This window comes from Aulostomus chinensis, chromosome 18, assembly GCF_037954235.1.
Source record: "Aulostomus chinensis isolate RoL2024-O1b breed Wild chromosome 18, RoL_Achi_v1.0, whole genome shotgun sequence".
Lineage (NCBI taxonomy): Eukaryota > Metazoa > Chordata > Actinopteri > Syngnathiformes > Aulostomidae > Aulostomus > Aulostomus chinensis.
In genome coordinates this window covers 6023585-6049337 of record NC_141337.1, presented here as the reverse complement: position 1 = coordinate 6049337, position 25753 = coordinate 6023585, and the positions used below count along the sequence as shown (strand labels likewise).

Below are 25753 nucleotides of genomic sequence, written 5' to 3'. Positions count from 1 at the left end.
CCTTAGTTATTACAGCTTCTGATTTTATATTTACACACTCAAACACACACACACATACATACATACATACATACATACTGTACTGTACATACACACACATGTATGTGTGTGTGAGTATATATATATATGTATATGTATGTATATATATGTATATATGTATGTGTGTATGTATATATATGTATATATGTGTACATAGATATGTGTGTATATATATGTGTATATATATGTGTGTATGTATATGTGTGTGTGTATATATATGTGTGTATGTATATATGTGTATGTATATATATATGTATATATATGTGTGTGTATGTGTATGTATATATATATATATATATATATATATATATATATATATATATATATATATATATATATATATATATATATATATATATGTATGTATAGTATGACTTCTTGTGATGGCTGTTCAGATAAGAAGAGATGGATGATAGTCCTGTCTTCATGAGATATTTATTCATAGGACACTGGGTTTTACACCATGCATGCATTTGTCTATGAAGACAGTGAACGCAAGTTTGTGTCTCTCATATATATCTCTGGTGACAAATGGTGGACATTCCAACTCACCCCATACATGGAAATACAATTTTTGGGCCCTGTCTTTTTATCTTTCAATACCTTACAGGCCAGGGGTACCCATCCAAAAATCTCATCTCCCGCAAGGCTTAACATGATTAGTTACCTCCTGTGGTATGGTCCCCATAGGTACCGTATGTGTGAATACTTATCACGTCTACAAAGTTCATGCACAGTTCAGATATGATTATAAGGAGAGAAAAAAACATACTAGCCGTATCTTAAAAAAAACATCCTATACATACATATAATACACACACTCTCATATACATATATGTATATGTATGTAGGTATATGTATATATACACGTATATATGTATGTATGTGTGTATATATGTATATGTGCGTGTGTGTGTGTGTGTATATATATATATATATATATATATATATATATATATATATGTGTGTGTGTGTGTGTGATGACTATCATACTATATGGTTAACCCATACCTTGAATGCAGAATTTGGTTTGACTATAACCAGAAAATGAATTACAGGTAAAATTAAGCAGAGGAAAGTGAGGCACCTTATTCCTAGTTTTGTCGGGGTTGAGAACCTTTAAAATCCCCTGCTTTACACCATTTACGCCAAAATCCCTATTTCATACTGTATTGTGATATCAATCTGCAGTATAAAATGACATGCTCTTTTAGAAAAAAAATTGGAACACCATTTAGTCTACAAAAGAGACAGTTATTAAAAAATAATTTTATTGTAGATAGTATAATGACAGATAACATTTCACAGCTGGAGCACACCAATAACAGAAAGTACCGTTAACTGTAGTGGACAGTATTATCTGGAAGAGGTCCTTTATGCTGGACTCAAGTACGGCTCCATGTTGTTATCATACAAACAGGTGTGGTGCTGTGGTGATGTTTTGTGATATTACACACTGCTGACGCTTGGCCTTGTTTTCGTGACTGAGCCTTCAGCTATGTTTTGTTAAAAGGAACGAGGTAAATCAGTTGAAACTGCTTGCAATACTGTATACTGAAAGCATTTTCTTTAAAGACCAACAATGTTGTGCTTTGCTTAGCTACAGTTACTCATCCTCATTGACTATTGTCTTTGTAAAAGGCTACACATGGATAGCATCATATCTAACACATGAAAATAAATTCACCTACAATTCACAATGAAAAGCATCTGTCAGGAGGTCCACATGTATAAAATGTCCAGTCCAGAATGAAAATATATTCCATACTAGTTAAACAAAACTGAAGAAGGGGTTTGACTGTGATTTTAAAATAAGCGAAAGTGAAATTTTGCACTGACAAAATCAGGATTATATTTTACCACACAAACAACATATGGAAAATGTGAAAATGCCTAGCTTAGTCAATTTGTCATCAGTCAAACACTGGCTGTGAATATAGTAAGTACAGAATAAACAGGAATAAAGAAACTTTATACTGCACGAAAAGACACATAACAATAGTAGAACAATTAGTTATTGAAATGCATATTTTGATAATAAACAAGTTAGCCCTGTGACAGTGGGGGCTCGCCTTTAAAACTCCACCAATCATTGGTGGTGTTTTCACTACTAGATATGGAAGTGCAAACAGATGTTTTACACATGTTGTTTTTAAATGGTTGAATGACTTCCTGTGGAATGTAGTGTACAGCAGCTTAACAGTGATTTCAGTGTTTTTGTCTGAGCAGAAATAAAACTGTGCATTCACAAAACTAGAACATTCAATAATATCGACTATACATTACAATAATATTTGTATAAATAAAGACCATCACCATACTTCAGCGGAAGTAATACTTGAGTCTGAGTAATGTTTTTAAATAGCTGTGAAATAAATACATAAATAGGCAGTTAATTGTGACAGTTATATGCACTGGATATACATATTTTGGAAAATATGCTAATAGTTAGCTTGAAGGTTTGTGATAAACCCCTGTTAAAGTCATTTATGCCTTCATTATGACACTCTTTTTGGAGAATTTGAATTTGAAACAAATAAATTCACCTTTCCACTAGCGCTTCCCACTTAGTACACACTTAGTATACAACTGGTCAAAATCTGAGGGGCAGACTTTATATTGCTTGGCTAGGAAATAACTAACCCAAAACTGCTAGACGAATACCTATTTGAGAATGTCTGTAACCTCTCAGTCAGTTTTAAAATTTAGTTTTTTTCCAGAATAGCATCCTTCTTAGTTGTTTATCAGAATGCCTCAACTTTACTCCTCTGGACAACATTGCATGAAACCTGCAAAATGATTGTGAAATCATTGTTCTAGTGTGTTGTTACATACTGTAGTGAGTTCTTCATATGTATTTTAGGTGTGATAAAGATTGAATTATTTGAGTTGTTACCAAAAAAACAACAAGCTTTTATTCCCTTCACAGAAATTTTACATTCATCCGGACATACACTACCAATCAAAAGTTTGAAAACACCGTCTCATTCAATGTTTTTTCTTTAGTTTTACAACTTTCTACATTGCAGATACATGCTGAAGTCATCAAATATATGAAGTGAGATATATTTGATGGTTGGTACACAGCTGGCAGCCCTATTTGACAACTGTTAGAATCCATATTATGACAAGAACCAATCAGCTAAATGCAGAGAAACAACGGTCCATCGTTACTTTAAGAACTGAAGGTCCATAGTCTGGAATATTGCAAAAACTTTGAACGTGTCCCCAAGTGCAGTTGCAAAAACCATCAAGCGCAACAACGAAACTGGCTCACACGAGGACCGCCCCAGGAAAGGAAGCCCAAGAGTCTCCTCTGCTGCTAAATAAATTCATCCGGGTCACCAGCCTCAGAAATCACAAGTTACCAGCACCTCAGACTAGAGCCCAGATAAATGCCACACAGAGCTCTAGAAGCAGACACATCTCTACATCAACTGTTCAGAGGAGACTGCGCCAATTAGGCCATTATGGTGCTGCTAAGAAACCAAAAGTAACATGCAGAGGAGATTTGTTTGGGCCAAGAAACACAAGGAATGGACATCAAACCAGTGGAAATCTGCTTTGGTCTGATGAGTCCAAATTTGAGATCTTTGTTTCCACCTGCCGTGTCTCTGTGCGATGCAGAAAAGGTGAACGGACAGTCTCTACATGCATGGTTCCCACCGTGAAGCATGGAGGAGGTGTGATGTGTGGGGGGTGCTTTGCTGGTGACGCTGTTGGGGATTTATTCAATATGGGAGGCACACTGAACCAGCATGGCTACCACAACAACCTGCAGCAACACTCCATCCCATCACCTCCCATAGTTGGACCATCATTTCTATTTCAACAGGACAATGACTTCATACACACCCCCAGGCTGAATGAGGGTTATTTGACCAAGAAGGAGAGTGATGGAGTGCTGCACCACATGACCTGGCCTCCACAGTCACCTGACCTGAACCCAATCCAGATGGTTTGGGATGAGATGGGCCACAGAGTGAAGGCCAAAGGGCCAACAAGCGCTCCGCATCTCTGGGAGTTCCTTCAAGACTGTTGGAGAACCATTTCAGGTGACGACCTCATGAAACTCATGGAGAGAACGCCAAGAGTGAGCAAAGCAGTGCTCAAAGTAAAGGGTGGTTATGTTGGAGAATCTAAAATATAACACAGTTATTTCACACTGTTTTGTTCACTACATAATTCCATATGTGGTCCTTCATAGTTTTGATGCCTTCAGTGATAATCTACACTGTCAATAGTCGTGAAAATAAATATAAAACATTAAATGAGAAGGTGTGTCCTAACTTTTGACTGGTAGTGTAAGTTACTTTACTGTTTATGTCTAACAACAGGCATATCAACTGTTAAGACCGCATACATTCATTAAATTAAGTCACTTAAATAACAATTTTTTTTTTTTTTTAAAAGAAGATTTCAACCTACATGCTGAAAGGGACTTTTGAGGGAGTCCTAATGACACTGATTTCTCCTGTAAGGTCCAGGATTCCTTTGCAGAGTAGTTAGGATTATCACGTACATGCTGGTACTGATGGGAGGCACTATTACACCAATACAACACTGGATCAACACTCTGCAGTAACTGTATGCTTGTTCTAACAATCATAAATATACTCTATATATGAGTAATGTTGGCAGTGACTTGGTTTGAATGCATTTGTTCAAAATCAGTCCTCCCCCACTTTAAAAGTGACAGTACATTCACAAAAAATTGACTTTTTTTATGATTTAAAGTTGTGGTTGATATGGTGATACATGTTGATGGTGAAAGCAAGTAAATGCCTTGATTCTAGGGGCAACAAAACAAAAAAATGTTATTTTGATGAATAATTCAGGCATAAAATAAGACCAAATTTTTAAAGTGAGTGCTGTGAAAGGTGTTGGTCACCTCAAAGATGCACCTTCATCTTAACAGCTGCTCTGGTGTCGATTCCTGTATGTAGAACATTGTCATGTAATGTCAATGCGTTTCTTTTGAACAATCGTGGGCAGTGGTAAAAACTCACTCCTGTGATTTCTTCATTGTACCGGACACCTCATGTCTTACCAGCTCAATGCTGGATTTCTTCAGCAGCAAGTGAACGTCCTTTGTTTTCCAAGTATATTGCCCAATGGCTCAACTAATAATGGCGCAAATTTAAATTACATCACTAAATGTATGTAATTTCTTCAGTTACATTTCCATGTGGGACTGTCCAACAAGTCCAATTAATCTGTGGCAGATAATCAAGTTTGACAACTTATTCAAGTATGAATGTAAAAAAGCTGGTACAAATTTAGTGATGTGAAGAAAAAAAAAGACTTTGCTCTGCATTTGGGTCAGCACTGGGATTTATGTTTTAATGTCTGCTCTTCAGCATTACTACAGCTTTACTTAATTCATGAAGTCCCCTTACTTAGTATTCATAACTAGTATATAAACATTTCCATGCATGGTTTATGTAGTTATAAGCAGCAAAAGGGGTATATGTGTTCATTGTATTCATGTAGCTGTTGACAATTAACATATCTTGGAGGACACATCGTGTGATATATTGTCAGTATGTTTATATTTAACCATCTTTTTATCCACCATCTTTCACTTATTCAGCAGGAGTTTTCCCTGTTGACAGCACCATTTGAACTTTCTTACAAACCAGTTTAAATAATTCTATACTGCTCATATAAATAGTGGGACTTAAAGCCATAAATTGTCACTGAAACTTTATAAATGCCCATTTAACCACAAGGTATTCAACTTTTAATCTTTATAAAGGGTTATTTCCATTTAGACGATGTGAATTTAATACAATTGTCTATGTTAATATGACACTGTATGTTTATGAGTTAATTTGCCTTTTTGGTCATTGAGAGTGTATGAATTTCAGTTAGGAACAATAACTGGTGATAAGTCCACTTTACCTTTTGGCGGTGTCTTGAATGCTGCCCATTACACGCTCAACTGCTCATACTACAGTCCGTGGTGCTTTCTCACAAAGCCTCCCACATTCGAGTGTCTCCAACTCTCGTAGTTGCTTTCCACTGGCTCTTTTAACCCACAGTTCCTTCATACTGTCACTTCTGTCTTGCTGTTGGTGACAAAGTATGGTTGTGGGGGCATGTAGCGAGTGCTGTGCAGCTCCTTCTCGATGATGCAGAGTTTCTTTGGGCCGTAGCTCTGTCGCAGTCCCAGCGTGTCCTTACTCTCCCAGGACCTTAATATTCCCGGGCTGACAGAAGTGTTGGAGCTGTAAGACAACGACTGGGAGCTACGGCTCTTGGGGCTTTTGTACTTGTGTCCATTCTGCTTTGCAGACATTTGTCTGGGTGGGCTGTAAGGATTGCTTGGTTCTGGCTCCATATCCACAGGTTCCATAGGAAGGGTACCCTTTGTCGTCATCTCCATCACCTGCCGCCGGTTGCTGTAGAAGCTGTCATTAGCTTTCTCTGCTAACAAATGAACAGGATGATAGTTCTGACATCTTTCCCTTCATTAGCCAAGCATGTGTCATAGCTAGACTGGCAGCTAAAAAAAAGCTCTGCACATAATTATTTTTGGCAAACTTCCCAAGAGAACAAAGACAATAACATCACACATCACATGAGTTGATGACAATAGAAATTTACAGTATGTAAAACTTGAATTATCATCCTACAAAAAAGTCTTCTGCCAGTGAAGTCAAGCAACTTCTGACTAGGGGTTTAAGCCTGTCTTAGCTTTGCCATCCTGGTAAAGAGACAATATTACTTTGAAACAGAAACATGGTGTTTACAACTTAAAATGTATGTTCATAGCAATTCTTTAAATTTACACACACTGTTATTAAACATTTTGAGAAGAACAGAAATGTAATACCTGTTTAATGGTAAATGTTTAATATTTGAGAACACCACTGGCGTGTACATCACTCTATAATGATGCACGATAATATTGTCCTGCCATTGGTATCGGCAAATGTTGGTCTTTTATTTTTGTATTTATACAGTGATATCAGTTCAATGGGCAATATTTTCAAATTCACAATGTGTACACGTGTTTTTCAGTGTGCACAACATGTGAATATCATGTTTTACTGGTAAAAAATGACTATTGGACAAAATCAGTGGTAGAATATCGGCACGTCATTAAACAAATTCAATACACCTACTCTTTAATACTGTAGAGGTCTTTAGCAAAAGTCTTTTTATGAAATTTTCTCACACTTGCCGAGTATGTATTTTATTTGTGATACATTTTAAATTATCATTAACTCCACTGAAAATATGTTTATTCATGTTTATGAAATTGTTTTGGCATCTAGCAGGGAGGCCATAGACAATAGATGACTGTAAATCATGTCTTCTGGTATTTTTTCTCTCTGATATTATCTTGGTAGCAAAGTGAGCATTATTGCAGTTTTTAAATGTTTCAGTTGCACATTTTTAAATTGCAGAAACGCAACAAAGAGTATGTAGCATATCCTCTACAGCAGCCACATCAGTGCGGATAGGTTAACATGTACATTAGAGCCACTGTGGCTCACGTCATGATGCCCCGACACATTTGTGTTTTGATTGCTGCTGATTGTCTCCTGTCCCCAGGCTCATTAGCTAAGATATGCTCTATTTCTGATTTTCCCTAATGATCAGTTTGTTTGACAGCACTTCCGGTGATTAGAGGCAGCCAAGCTTCAGCTGCTCATGTAAATCACAAAGGGGAGTGATTTTTTTTGGGGGGGGGGGGGGGGGGGTATGCCTTACACACATGCTTTTAGCTGCCATCCCCTCCAAGTGATTCAAACACAGCTAATATCAGGTATCATACATGTCTTCATTTATCCTATTTTTTTTCTCCTCTGTTTAACATTATAGTGGCAGATGATCAGGGGAAAAATATCCGGTATGGAAATTTAAACTGAAAAGGAGAAACTCCATCGATTTTCAGCTGATGTTCTCAATGACTGTGTATAGCTCGATATCAGCTGCTAAAAAAATAAAACGGCTGTGCTGGGTTTGATTTGAATCCATGCTTAAATGCTACATGGGCGATGGTCTTTTTTTAGTCAGTGTTAGTCAGCTTATGAGTGTAGCCCAATTAAATTACAAGGGAACATCCAAATAATTTGGTATTCATTAACACATCATCTATTCAATACAACTGTTGATGGCTATAAATTCTGGTTTCATTCAGTGAGTGCGATTAAGAATGTCTGCTGCTGTCAGTAATTACAATAATAAGAGCTACATAAAAGTGACATGATATGCAGCAGCGATAGTATTATCATATATTTTTAACTACACACTATTTATACATTGTCTTATAATATTCTAACTCCACCTTGCACCTTTCTATTTTAATCCACTTAAAAGTTTCATCTCTCTTGTCATGGTGATTATTTCATCATTTCAAATGCTGCTCACTGAGACGCTGGCTGCTAAGTTCCAAAATTATCACGAGAAAAACAAACATCCTATAAATACACTTTCGCGTCCTCTCTCTGTGGACATTGATGGAGTATTGAGAGATAGAGATTTCAGAGATTTGATGGACATTCAAACCTATTCCTATTTAAAGAAAAGGGCAATTTTGGATCAAAGTGTAATAGTGTGTGTAGTGTAATGTGTAAACAATCTTTTTTTCTAATGTGTATCAGATAAAAACAGACAAAATATCAAAGCCGCATTGTTGAATGCATGGCAGGGAATTTCACTACAGCTTTTCATCACAAGCCATGTTTAACACTAAATTGAAATTAACAATTCTAATTTCACTGGAATTATATTCATGAAAATTTCAGAATAATTTTCTGACTCAGAAATTAAAGAGTGTGGTATTTCACTGTTAATTGCTATATATGCTATATATTGCTAATTCACCCAGTGAAGCCTTTATGCGATGTAGAGAGACCCTGATTAATTATGCCGATTCTATTAAAAGTAGGATATAATGCAAAATCTGATGACATCAAGTAATAAATGACAACTGCTGTGTCATCAGTATGGTTCATGGTAAACTGCCTCTTACCAACAGCCTTGAGGGTGGCGTACTTGTTGAGATCCTTGACAGGCTTCTGCAGCTCGTAGGGGCTGGTGATCTGTCCTAGAGATGGATACGGCTGAGTTATCAAAGTTGATGCTTGAGCCACGTTGTTCATCTGGGTGCTGTCTAAAGGACAATAAACAAGAGCTGTAATGCAGAAATAGTTTTCGAGACACTAATTAGCTTTTAACCATTATAGAAATAAGTGACAATGTGTATGTTGTGCAATAGCTGACACATTGTATATAAATTCAGAAATCTGAGATAAACAAGCATTGACAAATTGCCTGTCTCCCATTTTGCTATAATTGCCTAATTATATTTTCACCCATGTCTGTGGGCTTGTCTGTCAGCTAGATTATGCAGAATGTACCAAACCTATTTTCAGAAAACCTGGCGGACGGATGCAGCATGGGCCAAAGAACCACCTCAAATATTTTCAGAAACTAATTTCGCTAAGCTGTAAAATGAGGAAGCTTCTGACCAGCTGGCAGGTAAAAACAGTTGAGACATAATCTCCATTCCCACTGGCCAAAAAAACCTGCTAACACCCATTTAGGCCAGGATTTTCTCTTCAATGGGAACAGCTTTAATCTGCATTGAGTCCCAGGTCAACTACCCTGCAGTGGACAGGTATTTATCAGCCCAGCTTTGATTGCGATTGATGGAACACAAACCCAGAAATCTGCAGACAGCTTCTGCCAACAACATTATACAGTGTAACATTGTGCTATGAAAGCTTGTTGCCCTCACTGGCAACTTCCGTGACTTTGTCATCTCAGACACAAATTCAGCCTCTCTGTGTTCAAGCAGCAGCACTCTAATATTGTTCGTTTGGCATAGAGTTTGAATCCTTGATTGATTTGGTGTGTCCACAATGAGAGGAGGTCCAGGCACTGGAGCGGATTGGTGCATGAATGGGGTGGAGCCTACATTTCTGGTTGGTAATCATAAACACATCTGTATAATCATATCATACCATGAGTCACAGGCAGAATGGTATTGTGGAAGGTGTTTTTAATCAACAGATAAGTACATTCTCCCCTACTGTATCTCTTTATTTAACTCCACCAAGGTGGTCCAAGTTTTCAGCCATATCTGTGTCTTGGTTTGTTTGTCAATGTTGCAGAAGGGTTATTCCAAAAAAACTACAAAGCCGATTTTCATTAAACTTGGCAGAGGGGTGTAGTATGAGCCAGGGAAGAACATAGTACATTTTAGGGCAGATAGGATGGGATATTGGCCTTGTTGGAGGTATGCATTTCTCAGAGTGCCCTTTTTGACTTAAGTAACATTATGCCTAATTTCTAGGGTTGAAAGCGGGTTGAGATGAATGTGAATATAGAAGACTTTGTGATGGTGTCGCTCTCCTTTAAGTAAGCCTTTTTGCGGACCCAGCTGGCGAGGCATGACCGCTTTTTTGAAAACTGTACTAATCCTACAGAAGACATCTGGTTAATTAAGGGGTGCACAGCAAATAGACTGGCCCCCTGCCGCCTGGCATGACGGAGCAAACAGATGTTCAGAGTGTCTTTTCCTTGTTTAGATTGGAGGAGATTAGTGGAACGTACCAATTCCCAGGCAGCAGTTTGAGGAGTGCTATATGTACTGCCCTTTTCCTAAGTATGTTTGAGTGGAGATCATGTGGATCAACACTTGGCATCAATAGTTATGGCAATGTAGTCATCGTTTATTCATTCTAAGTTTCAGCCATCACAGAGTCACAGTGATGGTAATTTCAAATGTCAGGAGGTCATGAATCAACTCTTGTTCTATTATTTCTGATAATCCAGATGGTTTCCTTTGAAGGAGACTGATAATCCTTTCTGGGTTCAACACCATCCATCCATTCATCCATTGTTCATGTGTAAAGTTTACGACCCTTAAAATGTATAAGTCCACTGCTCCTTGGTGTAGAATTTCTTTGATAAAAACAGATCATTAATACAGAAATAGGTTAATTAGGCCCTTATTCCCTGCTGGTCAGCAAGAAACTTTATTACTGTGCTAATTAATTTGGAAAGTCTTAAATTACCAATGCTGTCTCATGAAATGATGCAGGGGACAGCTTGGACAATTCCTTCACTTACCACACCTTCGCAAAGGGTGGTGCCTCGAGTACAATGAGATTTGGAGGTTATGCGACGCAGCAAAAACTGATGGAGCCACGCATGATGATTTTTTTTGTGATGTCATTACTAACTTACTAACTTTATTGTATCCAATTTAGGCAAAGAATTGTACATGTTGCTTGTTAATATGGCTATAAATAATATTGTGACATTTATAAGATACATCACCTATATGGTACACATTTTGATGCACCAAAGCATTCCAATTGCTCAAAACAGGCAATTTCACACATTAACTATTAGCATGGCTAGTACACTAAACAAGTTCCATGGCACTAAACTGTATTATATTGATGTTTTTTTAATTATGCAAAGAAATTAACAAAGAAATAAAGGGCTGGAGTATGGGTTTGGTGCTGCTCACTGCAGATGGTCCCTGCACACTTCATTCAGCCGGCGGAGACCAGTGTTATCTGTCCAACTCAGAAGAACGCTTGTTATGATGAAAATGATGGCACAACTCTACCTTGACAGCTTGTGAGTAATGTTTCGCTTATGTGTTATTCATCAAGGAAGCTCCAATCTGTGAATTTATTTGTAATTTATTTTTTACCAAACTTTCTGCAGAGTTTCTCTGAGTGATAGTGGGGGGAAATGGTCAGCTGTCAGCCCACTGGGCCATGAATCAACATGCAGACATATCATCATGGTTCTGCATTTTCATCCACTAGTGACAAGCAATTGTGAGTGGAAGAAATATATCATATTATGTGTGCTTTCCTAAACAGCATACTTGGATTGTGGTACATTCCTTGATATATGTTTGGGTTTGTTCCTACTTTTTGTGTCTTTAAGAAGGAGAGAGCAATGGGTGATAAACAGAAAGTGGAACATATTAGGTCTCTTGATGGTCCTTAAAAAAATGTGAATATTTGTTTTGTATCCAACAAAAACAAGCAGCATTACCTATCCAGTACTGACGTATCTAACATCTTGGCCAATCTTACTTAGAGAGAGACAACTCTTCAATCTCTGATGTACTGTATTTCTCCTCAATATCTTTGAAATATGTCATAAAAGTGGATTTGTGAAGTCCTTACATGTACTGAATAGCAAAGCTCCCGATCTAATATTGGTGTTGTCATGTCATGTTATGGCTGTAGCTTCAGCTGCAAAAATGAAAAAAACAGATTTAAAAGAAAAACACACAAAAACAAATGTGTGCACCAAATCTTTCAGTGTTATCTTGTCAGGTTACTCTCTAAACTTGTTGACCTGCTTTAGTTTCATACAGTACAATTCATTGTTAAGTGGGCCATGCACACAAGCTCAGTTTAAACTGGATCATGGTTAAGCTGAAAATCAAATGGAATGGTCTGCTGCTTAGAATACATTGCATCTCCTCCACTTGTTCACCTGCAATTTATTCATGAAGAATAACATAGTATTATTACTGCTGTTAAGGAAGCTGTGATTCCAACACCTTTTACTTCAAGGTCATCTTATTCAACTGAGGAAAACTCATCTCACCTGCTCAACGGCCTTTATTAACAAGATTTGAATGATCTTAACTGATCTTTGCACTTATAACCTCTCAATTGTAGATCAAGGCGTCTCCTCAAGGTTAGAAGTCACTAATATTAGCTAATCTATTTGTTTCCCTCAAATATATTTCAACAGCATTCGTAGACTCTTAACTGGAAATAGATGTCAGTTAATAAATGAGGACAGGGCTTTTGTTAACGTTTGGTGCCACTTCTCTATTCCCAGCATGCCAGACTCCATTTAAACTGAGGTGCTGATATATTGACTTGCTTGTCTTCCACTTGAATATGTATCTGACTTTGTGTTGAGTGAGTGTCATTCGCGCCTGTACTGTTGTCAAAGTCACAGCTTTCATGTCAGCTGCTAGAAGAAAGTAGGCCACTTCTGGAGACTTGTAAGGTTAAAGACATAGTTGCTGCAAGTTAACCGACACATCCCTGGGACTCATAAAAGATTTAACAGAGTATTTTGTGAGCTGCATGCCCCGAAACAAATGAAACAAAGAGAAGGGCTCTCTTATTTACAGGCAGCCTACTTTCAAGCTACTGATGAAAACATTCTCACCATTTCAGTTCTCCTGAAAATCTAAAAAATCACATATTATTCAGTTTATTGTGATTTCAAGTTGAGCTAGGTTATGTTTGTTTGTGGAAAAAATGTTTTATAATTAAGATGTTATTGATCAGGTACAATACTCTAGTTACATAAAATTGTGCAGAACTGTACGTTTAAAAACTAAGATGTTCACTTGAAAATGAGCTGTGGGCTGCATGGTTTGAAAACATGACTTTATTCTGGTAAGACTGATACAAACTTGTCACAGTGCTAATTTTTGTATTTTGTTGAGCCATGCTTTTAGCTGTAAGGACAGTTATTTTATTTAAAGCCATACCTCACCCCAAAACTGTATTTTGCCTTTCAAGGACTCAACAACAGGTGACTTGAGATCACAAAGATGTTTATTCCCATCATGTATTTCTTCTTTATGACCACGTATATTTTGCTTTAAGTCAGTGTTTGTAGCCACAAACGAAAAAAAAGAGGACAACAAAGTGAAATAAAGAGGTCGTGAATTATACTAGATGACGTGTTTGAGGGTGTATAAATTCATGTTTTGGGACATTTTTCTGTTATTTGTAGTTGGAGCCTATGTGCACAATAGGCTTCAAGCTAAATATACACAGCTGGCTTGATCAATTTTCTGGAGTCCTGCAGCTGAAGTAATACAGTGGTGAATAAACATCTTCAAGAGCTCAAGACACCATTAGTGAGTACTTGAAAGTAGAATGCTGCAGTTTGGGGTGGTAGATTGCTAACTTTATTTAACAGCGTTGTGGTCTACCCTTAACGTAATATTGTGGCAAACAGCCTCAGGAGCACAAGGAGCTTTATCACAACAAATTGAAATAATATCATATTAAAAAAGAGAGAGGAGATTATTGTGTTGAGTCCTTTTGAGTCCTGCAGTTGTTTTGTGATGCAAACCAAATCTTTTTGAGCTTTTGCTTCATCAGTATGTTTTATGCATTTAAACAAAAGGGCATCCCGTTGGCTTGTTTGGTGTCTATGTTCCAGTCTGACATCTGGCTGGGGAACTTCTGTTGTCTCTCTTTCTCTCTTCTTCCTCAAAAAAAAAAACACCACCGACCAAGTACTTCATCTCCATGTACATTTTGACAATCATCATTTCTTAAGTTAGTCATTTTCTCCATTAGCACATGCATCCATCTTTTAAGCATCTTTTAAATTTGACAAATTACATGAAAAACATGTGCATCTGGTTTCAGGTGGGAAATGTATTTAAGTTGAGTTCTTGGCATTTTGCTGTTTAATGGCTTCACTTTAATTGTGTGAGGCATTTGAAGCAAATACCACTGCAAGTCACAAATGATTCTAAATCAATTCAAAAGGACCCATATGAGACCTAATGCTATTGTCAGTGTGTAATTATCTCCTATCTGCTGTCTCCTAAGCACTCCAGGCTTCAGTATATAGTGGAGTACATGGCAGGTGTAAAATAGATTCATAGGTAGATTCTTCATTTGGTAGCCATTTCTCAGTGCTGTCACAAGTAATGCTGCTGAAATACATTTCTATCTGGCAGTGAGGAAATGGACTGTCATGCATCAGTGGAGTGTTGGCAGTGAGTGGAGACTTTGTTCTCTCTGGCTGACTGCCTGGAGTAAAAAGGGGCCACACTTCACAATTGCCCTGTGTAAGCACATGACCAGCAGGAAGGAAACATGATACTAGCCAAAGAAACCCAGCTCGTAAAACCTCGATGACTGGTGTCTTGAGGAGGATGAGAGCTTAAAGCCCAGATTTCTGCTCCCTTTGAAAGGCAGCGGATAAGGAACAGTGGCTTCTCCATAGCATTTCAATGACTACTTTGCACCACTATTTGTAATAAAAAGTGGATGCGGCATAGTCACACCTGCCACTGGAGACCACAGCTGGAGATTACAGGGCAGGTCCATGAGGCAGAAATATCACACCACCCCTGTAACCTCGCAAGGATTCCTGTCAAGAAGACAACAATCATCCCTCAGCTGTTGTAACTCAATTACACACAGCCCCTCTGCTACATCACTTTAACTCTCTCCCTGCCATTGATGAGATTTTGCGGCAATCTGTGTTATCACTCTCAAAACAGTAGCATGGCGCTGTTGTCCACCTTGTAAGAGAGTACTGCACAGCTACGAGCAAAAACAAGGGAAGAAGAAGCTCAAGAAATTGAAAGATGCTGTAGACAGACCAAGGATGTGGTTCTTCAGAGGGGTTGTGGTGCTACACCAGGTCCACTAAGGAGCACTTTAGTCAGGGGGGGATGGATTGATTTGTTGGCTGAATGGGGGGCCTTGCAACCCCAAACAGGCTGATTTACTCTCATTTATTTTTTAACATTTTAGAGAGAGGAAAAATCCAAATGAATAAATGTGTACATCTAATCAATTTTATGCTAAAAAAATCCCTGCTTTTACAAAAACGTGTTTCTCTCAGATTTTGTCTGACAATTGAAGTGTTAATAAAACAAAGAATAGATATTAGAACTTTTTTTTAATACCACGCCAAATATACAAAGTATTTAGCAAATTGTCATCAGTGACTCTTGTGGCCGTAGTTTTCATAGAACAGTGACTCTCACCTGTGGTTTGTGTCAAAGTCACCACAGCACGTTCATATAAGCATGTAGAGTTGTTAAAATGCTGTTTGGAATCTCCCTCTTTTGTGACACTTCTTTCAGTACTGCAGGTTAAATCAAGTATGGCAATGAATCACCAGCTTCTACATCCAAAGGCCCTTTCAGTCACATGAAAAAAGAGAAAATTCCTCTCCTCTCTACCTCACCTTCAATGCAAATCAACCCCAAAACATAAAAAAGATTGAACCTTATTGAAAACAAAATGTTCTTGATTTTTTTCTTTGTCAACCTTTTTTTCTGTTTGCAGAACTGACTGTTATTACTGTACTGTACTACACATAAACACTACACTCCTAGAATAGTAAAAACAATCATAATGTAAAATTAGCCAGTGAGTTCAATCACTGTATTCTGTTTTTTTTTTTTAAATGAAGTTGCACTCCATATCAAAACGGTACATTTACTTCAGTACAGAGTAGTGCACTGAAGAGAGCAGAGTTTCTATCTCAGAGGATTTAGCTGTCAATGCGTTGGCTAGTTTTTAATGAACAGTTAATTGTTGTCTGTGAGGATGTAAGGTGAGGAAGAAAGTGATCTGATTTTAGAATGATTAATATCACCATGTCAGCGCTGATCCTCACCTCAGCTCATTTAAGGTAACTTAAAATAAAACCAAGCTCAAATAAATGTGTATGTGTGTAGCAAACTGTAGACTTCTTATCCACTTTCAGGGCTAAACTTTTGTGAGGGATGTATTATTTCTCAATTTGATACAGCTATGTTTATGGTGAACATGATGTGAATACATAATTGGCTTGCTTTTTTCATCTATAATAAAGTTAACATTGCATGGAATGTGAGGAATTCATTTCTCTGACTACATGACACATCTGAGGGTGGAAAAATGTTACTGTCTTGGGCATCACTCGTTAAAAAATGTTGCTAAAGGGCATTAATGAGGTCTCTGTCTGTAATTTTCTGGAAGCGACTTAAATTGATTACAGTGTATCAGTGTCTAATGCCAGAAGGGACTCTGCAGCTCACGCTGGGGTATTATAGTGAGACGGCGCTCATTGCTCAGCTGTCTGGACCACAACTTTAGTCTTGTGCTTTGTAAACTGCTCTGAAAGTCCTGTTGTTTTGTCGTTATTTTATTCGCAATCCACCCTGTGGCTTTGTACACTACCTCATCAGCACGACGTGGTCAATAGACAGTTAGCCACTAGCTGGAGAAAAAAGAAGGCTATTTAGCAAAATGCATGATGGGACTAAATCCAACCAGATGAAGCACAACTTCAATTGAATAATGTCACTTTGCTGCTGAGTGTGTTTTTAAGTTTATCAGCAAATGTACAAGGGTGGTACACAGGAATTCCACTTGCTGATATAGTGCAGTTAAACACAAGACACACACCTTACCATCCTGCTACAACTTTACTATATATAGCTTAAATTAGCAAAAAAATTATCACTTGACTTTTATACAGATATCCTTGTTTATGGTTATTTTATTCAGTTATGTCTCCATGTACTCCTCTAAACATTGATTTATTTATTTTTTTAAACAAGCTATACACAGAGCCCAGTCTATCACTCTTAATCTAAAGAGCATGGCACAAGTGCATTGATAGCATTTCCAAATCCACTTTTGTTTATTCATATTCTGGATGCAAATTGAGGCAAATAAGGGTTCTCCCAATTAATCATAGATGTGCTTTGGGCAAACAAATGAGTGTGTAACTGCATATATGGCTGAAGTTAGGGAGACAGAACTAAGGAGAATGATAATGACCCAATTTTCAGTAGCGACTTTGACAGCAACAGGGAGTGAAAAGGAACAGCTGGCATTAGCAAGTTTCCAGATCATCTACCAGGAGATTACAGATGTCTGCTACAGTCTTGGGGGACAATGGAAGTTTACAGCAGCTCTCGTTTTCACTGAGGAACAGGTATTTGGTGCGTGACCGGAGGACCCTCTTCCTCTGCCTCCCAATCCTCTGTCTCATCAACAACTCAATTTAACTCTCTCTATAGAGCATACATGAGCAAATGCTCTGATACTGAACTGAGGAGTTCAACGGATGATACTGTGTTCAATTTGCATCATCCTACACTGATGTTGCAGGAATGTCAATCCATCTCTTACATGATCCGGCTCTTTCAGATAACCCCAAGGCTGTGCTTCTAAACTCATTAACTTGCAAAATAAATGAAAGTGTTCAAAAATCCCATTCATGCATCTAAAGTAGGGGTACTTACGGAGACTGTTCACTGTGACTCTGGTCTCTATGTTCTCGTAGTGCTGGCCGAGCCCAATCTCATCCAGATGTTCTGTGGCAGGATGACGAATCACGTGCGCAAGAGCACTGGGAAGACAAAGAATGTTGTCAGATATTAAAATGTAAATAAATGCAGTTGAATACATAAATTAGTGCCATTTACCATTTCCATCCTGACTGGGCATAAAGGACCCTAAATGGCAAAAATATTGTTTATCTGTGCCTTCCAAAATGACCCAAATTAGTCTTCTAAAAACGTGTCGTATCTGCCAACTGTTTACAGAAGTTGATCTGCCTGGCTAACGTAGAGGAAACTGCGGCTTAGGAACAGGAACAGGTTCCTACATCTCCTGTGATGCCGCTCTCTTGTTTCTTTAGTTCGACCCACAATTTTTGTGGAATGCTCATGTGTCATACCCCATATTAATATGTTTAAGTAGAGTCTCAATCCTCATCTGATGTCATCATCAGGTTTATGTTCTCAGACACAACAGAGCTCTCAGAGGATTATATAAGCACACATACAATTTTGTCTTAGGCAAAGTAACACTAATGGGGAAAAAAAAGAAAAGAAAATCACTTTTACACTTGGCGCCTCTGACTATACACAGTATCACTGTTGGACGTCGTTGAAAATTGTGCCGTGTAACACCTGTAATTAAACACCCCCTGCAGTGACGTCAAGATGTACTGACTTAAAGATCCTGAGAACACAGAAAGTTGAAAACTTCAAACAAAGGAGGTCTGAAAATCATTTTCAGCTGAGAAAAAATCGTAGCCAGTACAAATGTTGATGGCGTCTTCTTCTCGGGGCCCACAGTCATGACTGTGAATGCACCACCACTTCCAGTAATATGGACAGTATTTATGTAGTGCTTTTCTACCCATTTCCAAACACTCACACATTGTTGGAGGAGGCTGTCATGCAAGGTACCAACCTACTCATCAGGAGCAATTAGGGGTTCAGTATCTTGCTAAAGGCCACTTCAGCATGGTCTCTGGGAGAGGTGGGCGATCAAATCAGTGACCCTTTGGTTACTAGAAGCCCACTCTACCTCCTGAGCCATGAGGCAAGTCACACACTGTAGTAGTTGAGTCATACTTTTGTTTCATGCATTTTTATTCTGACTTTCCAAAGGAAAAACACACACATACACACACACACACATTTTTTAAAGTGCCTCTTGATATGAAAAACTCTTGATGCACCTGTGCAGCTGTCAACATCCAAGTAAATCTTCATCTAAGTAAATGTCAACATCTTCATTTCCCATGGACACAAACCACTGTCAAGTCCTCAGCTTTTGTTATTTTACCCACAGTGTCAATTATCAATATATCAGCTGATTGTGATCGCTACTCCCAGTGGGCGTCATATCCAGGGACTTTCCTCTCCCGACGTCTGCCTCTGTGGTTTAACACTCACCAGGTATTTTTAATGAACTTGTGTCACAAGTCATCATTTGTATTAAACACTCCAATGGAATCCGTCACGTCCACAAATACTGTTCAAGTTGTCTAGTTCAGCGTCTACGCCATCGACACGCCATGACTCAGGTGAATATCTGTAAAGCGTACTGAAGGTTTGCTGATGCTGGGGCCGATCCCACCTTCCTCATCAATCGCATGGCTGAAATACTGATGATGGGCATTCAGTCAATTTAGAGCTGCCAATCAACTAGGTTGAATTTAAAGGATAGGAACTACTTTGAAAAGGTCGATTGTGTCACATATGACAGTGAACGCAATCTCAGTCATATGCAGTACATTTTTATGTGCATTTGTGAAATATGTCTTCGTCTTTTCATAAATTGTGTTTGCGTATCTTGCAGATAGTTGATGTTTGACTTAGGGCTGCAGCAAATGACTGTTTACATTTGATTAAAAATACAGACAATTTTTTTTAAATGAATAAATCAACCCTTTAGTTTATGAAATGTTTATAAAATGTCAAGAAAATTAATAAATGCTCATCCGTGTTTCACAGAGCTCAGAGTGATGTGTTCAAATCGCTTCTGTTGTCCAAATACAGCTGAAAATACGGAACACTTACATTTAAGAATCAGGAATCACAATGTTTGACATTTTTTTGCTCGAAAAAGAAGTAGACTAAAACGACTAGAATGATCCATGATCAGAAGAGTTGGAGATGAATTTCCTTTCGATTAACTCATCGACTAATTGTTGCTGCCTTATTTCTTAGTTTCAAGCCTTATTTTCTGCGCAATATTACAACTGTGTTTGGCAGAAGCCAAAAGGGAAAGCAGACACACTAACATATTGGATCCAGAGTGTCGCCAAGGGAGGGGATGTTTACAATTCTAACAATTCAAGCTGTCATAAAAAAAAACTGAGGCCAAAGACAATTTTGTGGCGTCTGTATGGCAAATTTGAGTGTAAGTTCTTGATGCAGCGAAGGGTGGCAGTTAGGGCTGCCTCGTTCATCGTGTTAGCGGCGACTCTGACAGCATCTGGACAGAAAACTTGATTTCTGTTGAATAATTAAGGAGCGTTATAGAAGTGAGTCGATTCATCACAGGGCCGAATTACAAAGTAGCAATGAGAGTGGATGAACAATTCTCATAGAAACTTTCCTTGTAAATGAAGTCACCGTCAGTCGTGAATCCTAACTTACCGTGACATGTTTTCTCTGTGCGGGCGGTGCGTCTTTTCCAAACCAAGCTTGGTGAAAATCCCAATCAGTGCCATTATGGCCACGACCCCGCAGATGACATAAACAATGAGGTTGGTTTTATCCTTGGTGGAGTCCTGCGCCATGTCCACTTTGGACGGGGGTCTGCCGGTCATCATCCAGGGTGGGGTGTCGTAGTTCTTACAGGTGGTCTGGTCTAGCCGGGAGCTCTTAAAAGCGCAACAGAACCTAAAGCCACAGGTGCCGCAGCAGTACAGGTAGCTGCCTGTCCTGCACACGAACGGCGGGTCCCACTGACCCATCACGTCGTAGTACCCGCGACACTTGTCCTCGATGTGCGGAGTCTCCGTCACGCCGCTCTCCACTTCGCTGGAGTCGTTGAACCCCACCAGCATGAAGTCGTCGACCGTCTGACTCTGCTCGCCTTCTGCGTCGCACATCGTAACTTTTACCAGAAAGTAACCGAGGAGGAGCTCGGTGCCCCGCATCGTTGCTCACTTTTTATCCCGCTCTTGATGCCCTGGCAGGCTCTCATGAGCTCGAACACATCTTCCGAGGAGAGGAGGCAATGCCATGCGTGAATGTAATTGGACTGATACCAACATCCGTGCGCTCCCTCCACTTCACTTGGCTGATCATCACTTATAGTGGCTTATTGTAGATGATGAGGGAGGCCATCGCTGTAGCAGTGCCCCTGGCAGTGCTGGAGGATGTCAGACACCTCTGGGGCTGCTTCTCTCCGAGAGCATACGCGACGACAGACACAGAGAGAGAGAGAGGGAGAGGGAGAGAGAGAGAGAGAGAGAGAGAGAAGACAATACAAAGTTGAAGAGACCCTGACGAGTGAATGAGGCAGAGGGAAGAGAGAGTGCGTGTGTGTCAGTGTGTATTTGTTGAGAGCCAATGACAGCGAGTAAGGCGGGAGCCGTGTGTAATAGCTCTGATTATAACCTTTACATTCCTTTAATTATTGTGATCAATCTGAAAATGGTCCTGGAACACCTGATCCAAATGGAACAAAAGGGGTCACCCACTGGCAAAACGGCTGGATCCTGCTATCAAGAATCCATGAGTGTTTTACAGAAATGCTGAATCCGAGGAAGGTGGTTGTGATATTTACCCCTCTGGTCTTTGTCCAGAGTGCAATATAGATAATGAAATTGCTTACTTTGTTGTTTTGAAATCACTTTTGTTGTTGTTGTTTTTACCATGATTGCATTTGGAAATTGATTTTCTATCTCAGAGAATAGTCTGTCAATTTATAAGAACTCTTAATGTTGAAATTAATTTGGTATTATTTGTTTTGGTTTTGGGTGATAAATGCGTGCATATAAATGATTTTGAGTTCTGTTCTCTACTGCTTCGTGGAGGCTGATAGGTAGAGGGGTGGTCTGGAGTCATCTCCAATCAGAGGCTGTGTTTACATGAACTGTGACATTCCAGTGTGAACCTGATTTTAGACAACAGTCTGAATAAAACACGGACATGTAAACAGTGTTTTCTTGAAATGTCAAGGTCATAGGTGGAGTAAGCAATAATCCTATTAAATGGAGTTTCGTCATCCTCGTCACATCGTTAACCTTAATGAAACCCTATCAGAGTTTTCGCAGCAGTTGGCACAGCTTTACAACGCAGCTCTGCTCTATGCACATTGTTCTGAATTATTAGCAAGAAAACATCCGTAGGGCACTGGTCACGACTTAATACAGACAGCTGCAGGTCAAACACCAGGAAGGAGCGTAGGGACGTAATGTGAGCTGGTGTAAACAGGAACAGAAAAGGAATGTTTTCTTCTAGCGCCTTCTTGAGTGTGCTGTTACTTTTGATCAGTAAGCATAATCATAATTTTGATGACTTGAGACTCCACAGGACTTGGATGTTAAGGACTTGTTACTTGACTCTAAAGACACGGTGGCGCTGATGACTTTTACCTGCTATGTGATCATGTGACCATGTGAGCAGGTGACTGTCAAGCTCTGTGGACCTTTTTTCCAACAACCTGTGTGCTTGTGAGCGTTATGCCCTCTCTCACTCGTTTCATTTCGCTGAATATCAATAATTAGTAAGTTATACATTTATTTTGTATGTAAACATTGTGACAGCGGCAGAGTTCAATTAACCTCACAAGTACCTCTTCAGATTTCTGTAATTATATGCAGAGCATTTCCAGTTCGTATGATCCAACAGAAAATGTGTCATCTTTGCTCCCTCAGCTATTATTTACTGATCATTTACAAACAGTAACAGATGATGAAGGGCCTTGACAAGCCTGGATCTGCAAACAGCTATAGTTGGCAATTTATTTTTAGGGGAACCTTTTATCTAAAATTATGATTAGTAGAAGGAGGCTTACCATCTGCCACTTGAGAAATCTCACTCTTTTTTTTTTTTGTTTGATGTTGAATCATCTTAGCCATGGGAGGCTACTTTTATTTACAATTGGCTGTCAGGGGAGTTTTTGCTTGTCTCGTCTTTGTGCATCTTTTAAGTTTGCTATAAATAGTTTGTGAAGTCCCCAAGGATGAAACTTAAAAGAGTTCCTTTAAAGTGAAAGTGCTGTGGTTTCATCAGGATCGATACGCTCCGGACGATGACATTTCAATGAAGTTGTACATTTTAGAAATGTAAAACAATTAATGACAAGCATGTGCATCAAACGTGCAATAGTTTTGATAATGATAACCATCACCAGTTCAGTTGGCATTTAAACAGTAGGGTTGTCAGTGTTATTGATGCTTTGTGAAAGAGTGAGTCACTACCTCTTCAACGGTGAAGTAACAACAACTTGAGTTCTACACTGCTTCATTATTTGGTTTGGAAGTACCACATATACTGTATGTGTACAGAAAAACAACTGCCACTAATTTAAATCTCAAATTGAAATATATAGGCTTTGTTTTGTAAGAGACGTACTGATGTAGAGTGTCTCTTGGATTTATTTATTCCTTGATAAAGTCTTCTCTGATAGAGTGGTGCAGGAACGAGTCCTAAAACCCTGAAGTAAGTTAGCATTAATAATTCGTTGTGGGGTAAATGCCCGCAATGAGGTCAAATTTTCACACTTATTTTAATTTCGAATAAAAGCTTTGGCTTAATAAAAAAAAAATAAGATTTGGTCTTTACAGATTAAGAAATATGTCTTTAAAAGGGGGAGTTGTGCTAAATCCTGAAATATACAGTTAATCATCCCTTCAGAATTCGATGGCTCCACACAGCTGGAAGTTGTTGTTATTTTTGGATTGTCCATCCAGCCGTCCCATTCACATTAACAGAAAATCTCAAGAATGTCTCCAAGGAAGTTTAACCCGAACATCCACTTGGACTCAAGGAGGAACTGAAAATATTTTGGTGGGCAAAGGTCACTGTGACCTCATGTCCTTCCCAATTCTCAATAAGGTGATATCTCAGGAATGCCTGGGGGAATGTTTTGAAATGTCGGGCTGTGATGAGTTCTATCTGGTTGCTGCAGTTGATGATGACAGGGTTGTAGCTTCTGGAATTGGATTTTTTAAGCAGGAACAGTACACAAATGTAAAAGGGTGCACAGCTTAAGAGTAGCTTCACAACATTGTCCTCCCATGCTCCCCATGCTAGTACGGCACCTACAACAGAATGTCATTAGTCAACTCAGTAGACTTGGCAAAGGTAAGGAAATCATGTAAAAGCTAAATTTTGTGCTATACCATACAGAGCGGTTGCACGACCAAAAGTTCAGTACCGCAGCTCAGTCGGTGCCATCCTTTGGGTGGGAGCAGGTGGGCAGACGAGAGAGCTGTAATTCAGCTCTGTCAGAGAGAGTCTAATTAAATGCTCTCACAGTGGGGAATTTTAATATCATCTCTTTCTGTTTGAGTAAAAGAGCAGAGAGTAGTGAGCCTGCCCTGAGAGAAACCCGGGAACAACCTGTATAGATGTTATCAACTGGTATTTCACGTTTTTGTTTGATACTTGCAACAAAATTAGAAGTTCTTACTATCAATTTACACAATATATTCATAATGAGAGGGGGAATTTATCTGTATTCCTTCCATAAATTGACAGTTCTACCAAAATTTATATATTTTTTTTACTTATCTATGCCTGAAATTTATGATAAATCCCCTCCCCCCCTTAAGGAGGAACCCAGAATTCTGTAAAAGTGAGCCACACGATGGAAGCTAGAAGCCAATGGAGAGCGAGGATTTTAACATGCTCATGTTTTCTGGATTTTGGAGTCACCAAGGAGTCACGCAGGGGGAAAAAATTCCTCATGAATTTAAGACAGCCAAAAGTGAGTAATTGATAAACAAATGATCTTTTTTTTTTTTGTAGAACTTTCACTTTAAGCCGTTAACTTTGTTATCAAAGTCCTTGATTTTACCACCACTTTTATATGGAATAAAAGATCATGTCAAATAAATCGTTTGACTGGATTACAATTTACATTAGTACTGTCACAATACTGAAGCAACTTTGATGTTATTGCAATTATCTTTAGAGATGGAAAGGCAGAATATTTGTTCTTGGACTTGACTTTGACAAGAATTTGATCTCCCCTAAAATTGAATCAGTCATGTTCTCTATCTGCCTGTGTTCCAGTCTAATTCTGCTCATTAGGGCTCTATATTTATCTGTTCTTTGAAAGCAATTGCTTTTATCGTCAGTGAGTGGAACAACCTGACAGGAGTCAAATTTCAAAAGTACAATTTACAGAATAAGGTCATATTTAGTGATTTCTTTCAGTGGACAAGTATATGTATAACTACATCATAAAGACGCGTCATTTTGACAGTGGGGCTTTTGTCAGCAACAAAAATAGATATGATGGTATGAAATGGTAATGAACATTTCTATGGGGAAGTCTTGCAATTAGCATGCTGACCTTTCCTATCCTGAAATATCACTGTTCATTGCTGCATCATGCTCCATTATCCTGGAGTTTAGACAGGTTTTTAGGAGAACACTCGATGAATAAGTACTGTTCAGTTACATAAGCCGTTTTGCATTTATGAGCCAATATGGTAATCATCAGAAACATTACTC

General features: G+C 38.7%; 2 protein-coding genes across 3 annotated transcripts in view; one reads left to right on the top strand and one right to left on the bottom strand.

The window, feature by feature from the left end:
- Positions 1–25753, top strand: part of mrtfbb (myocardin related transcription factor Bb) — a 73321-nt gene that overhangs the window by 16968 nt on the left and 30600 nt on the right. The gene's annotated exons all lie outside the window — the stretch shown is intronic.
- On the bottom strand, positions 1217–21533 carry shisa9b (shisa family member 9b). 2 transcript variants are annotated; one of them, XM_086186258.1, is made up of 4 exons: positions 20714–21533; positions 18059–18165; positions 9026–9166; positions 1217–6471 (listed from the first exon to the last, which is right to left on the bottom strand). In XM_086186258.1, exons 1-4 carry the CDS (start codon positions 21217–21219, stop codon positions 6089–6091), a joined length of 1137 nt encoding a protein of 378 aa, XP_086042384.1. In that variant the 5' UTR covers positions 21220–21533; the 3' UTR covers positions 1217–6088. The 2 variants fall into 2 exon arrangements, with proteins under 2 accessions (XP_086042384.1, XP_086042385.1); XM_086186259.1 differs by having other exon boundaries at positions 1217–6468.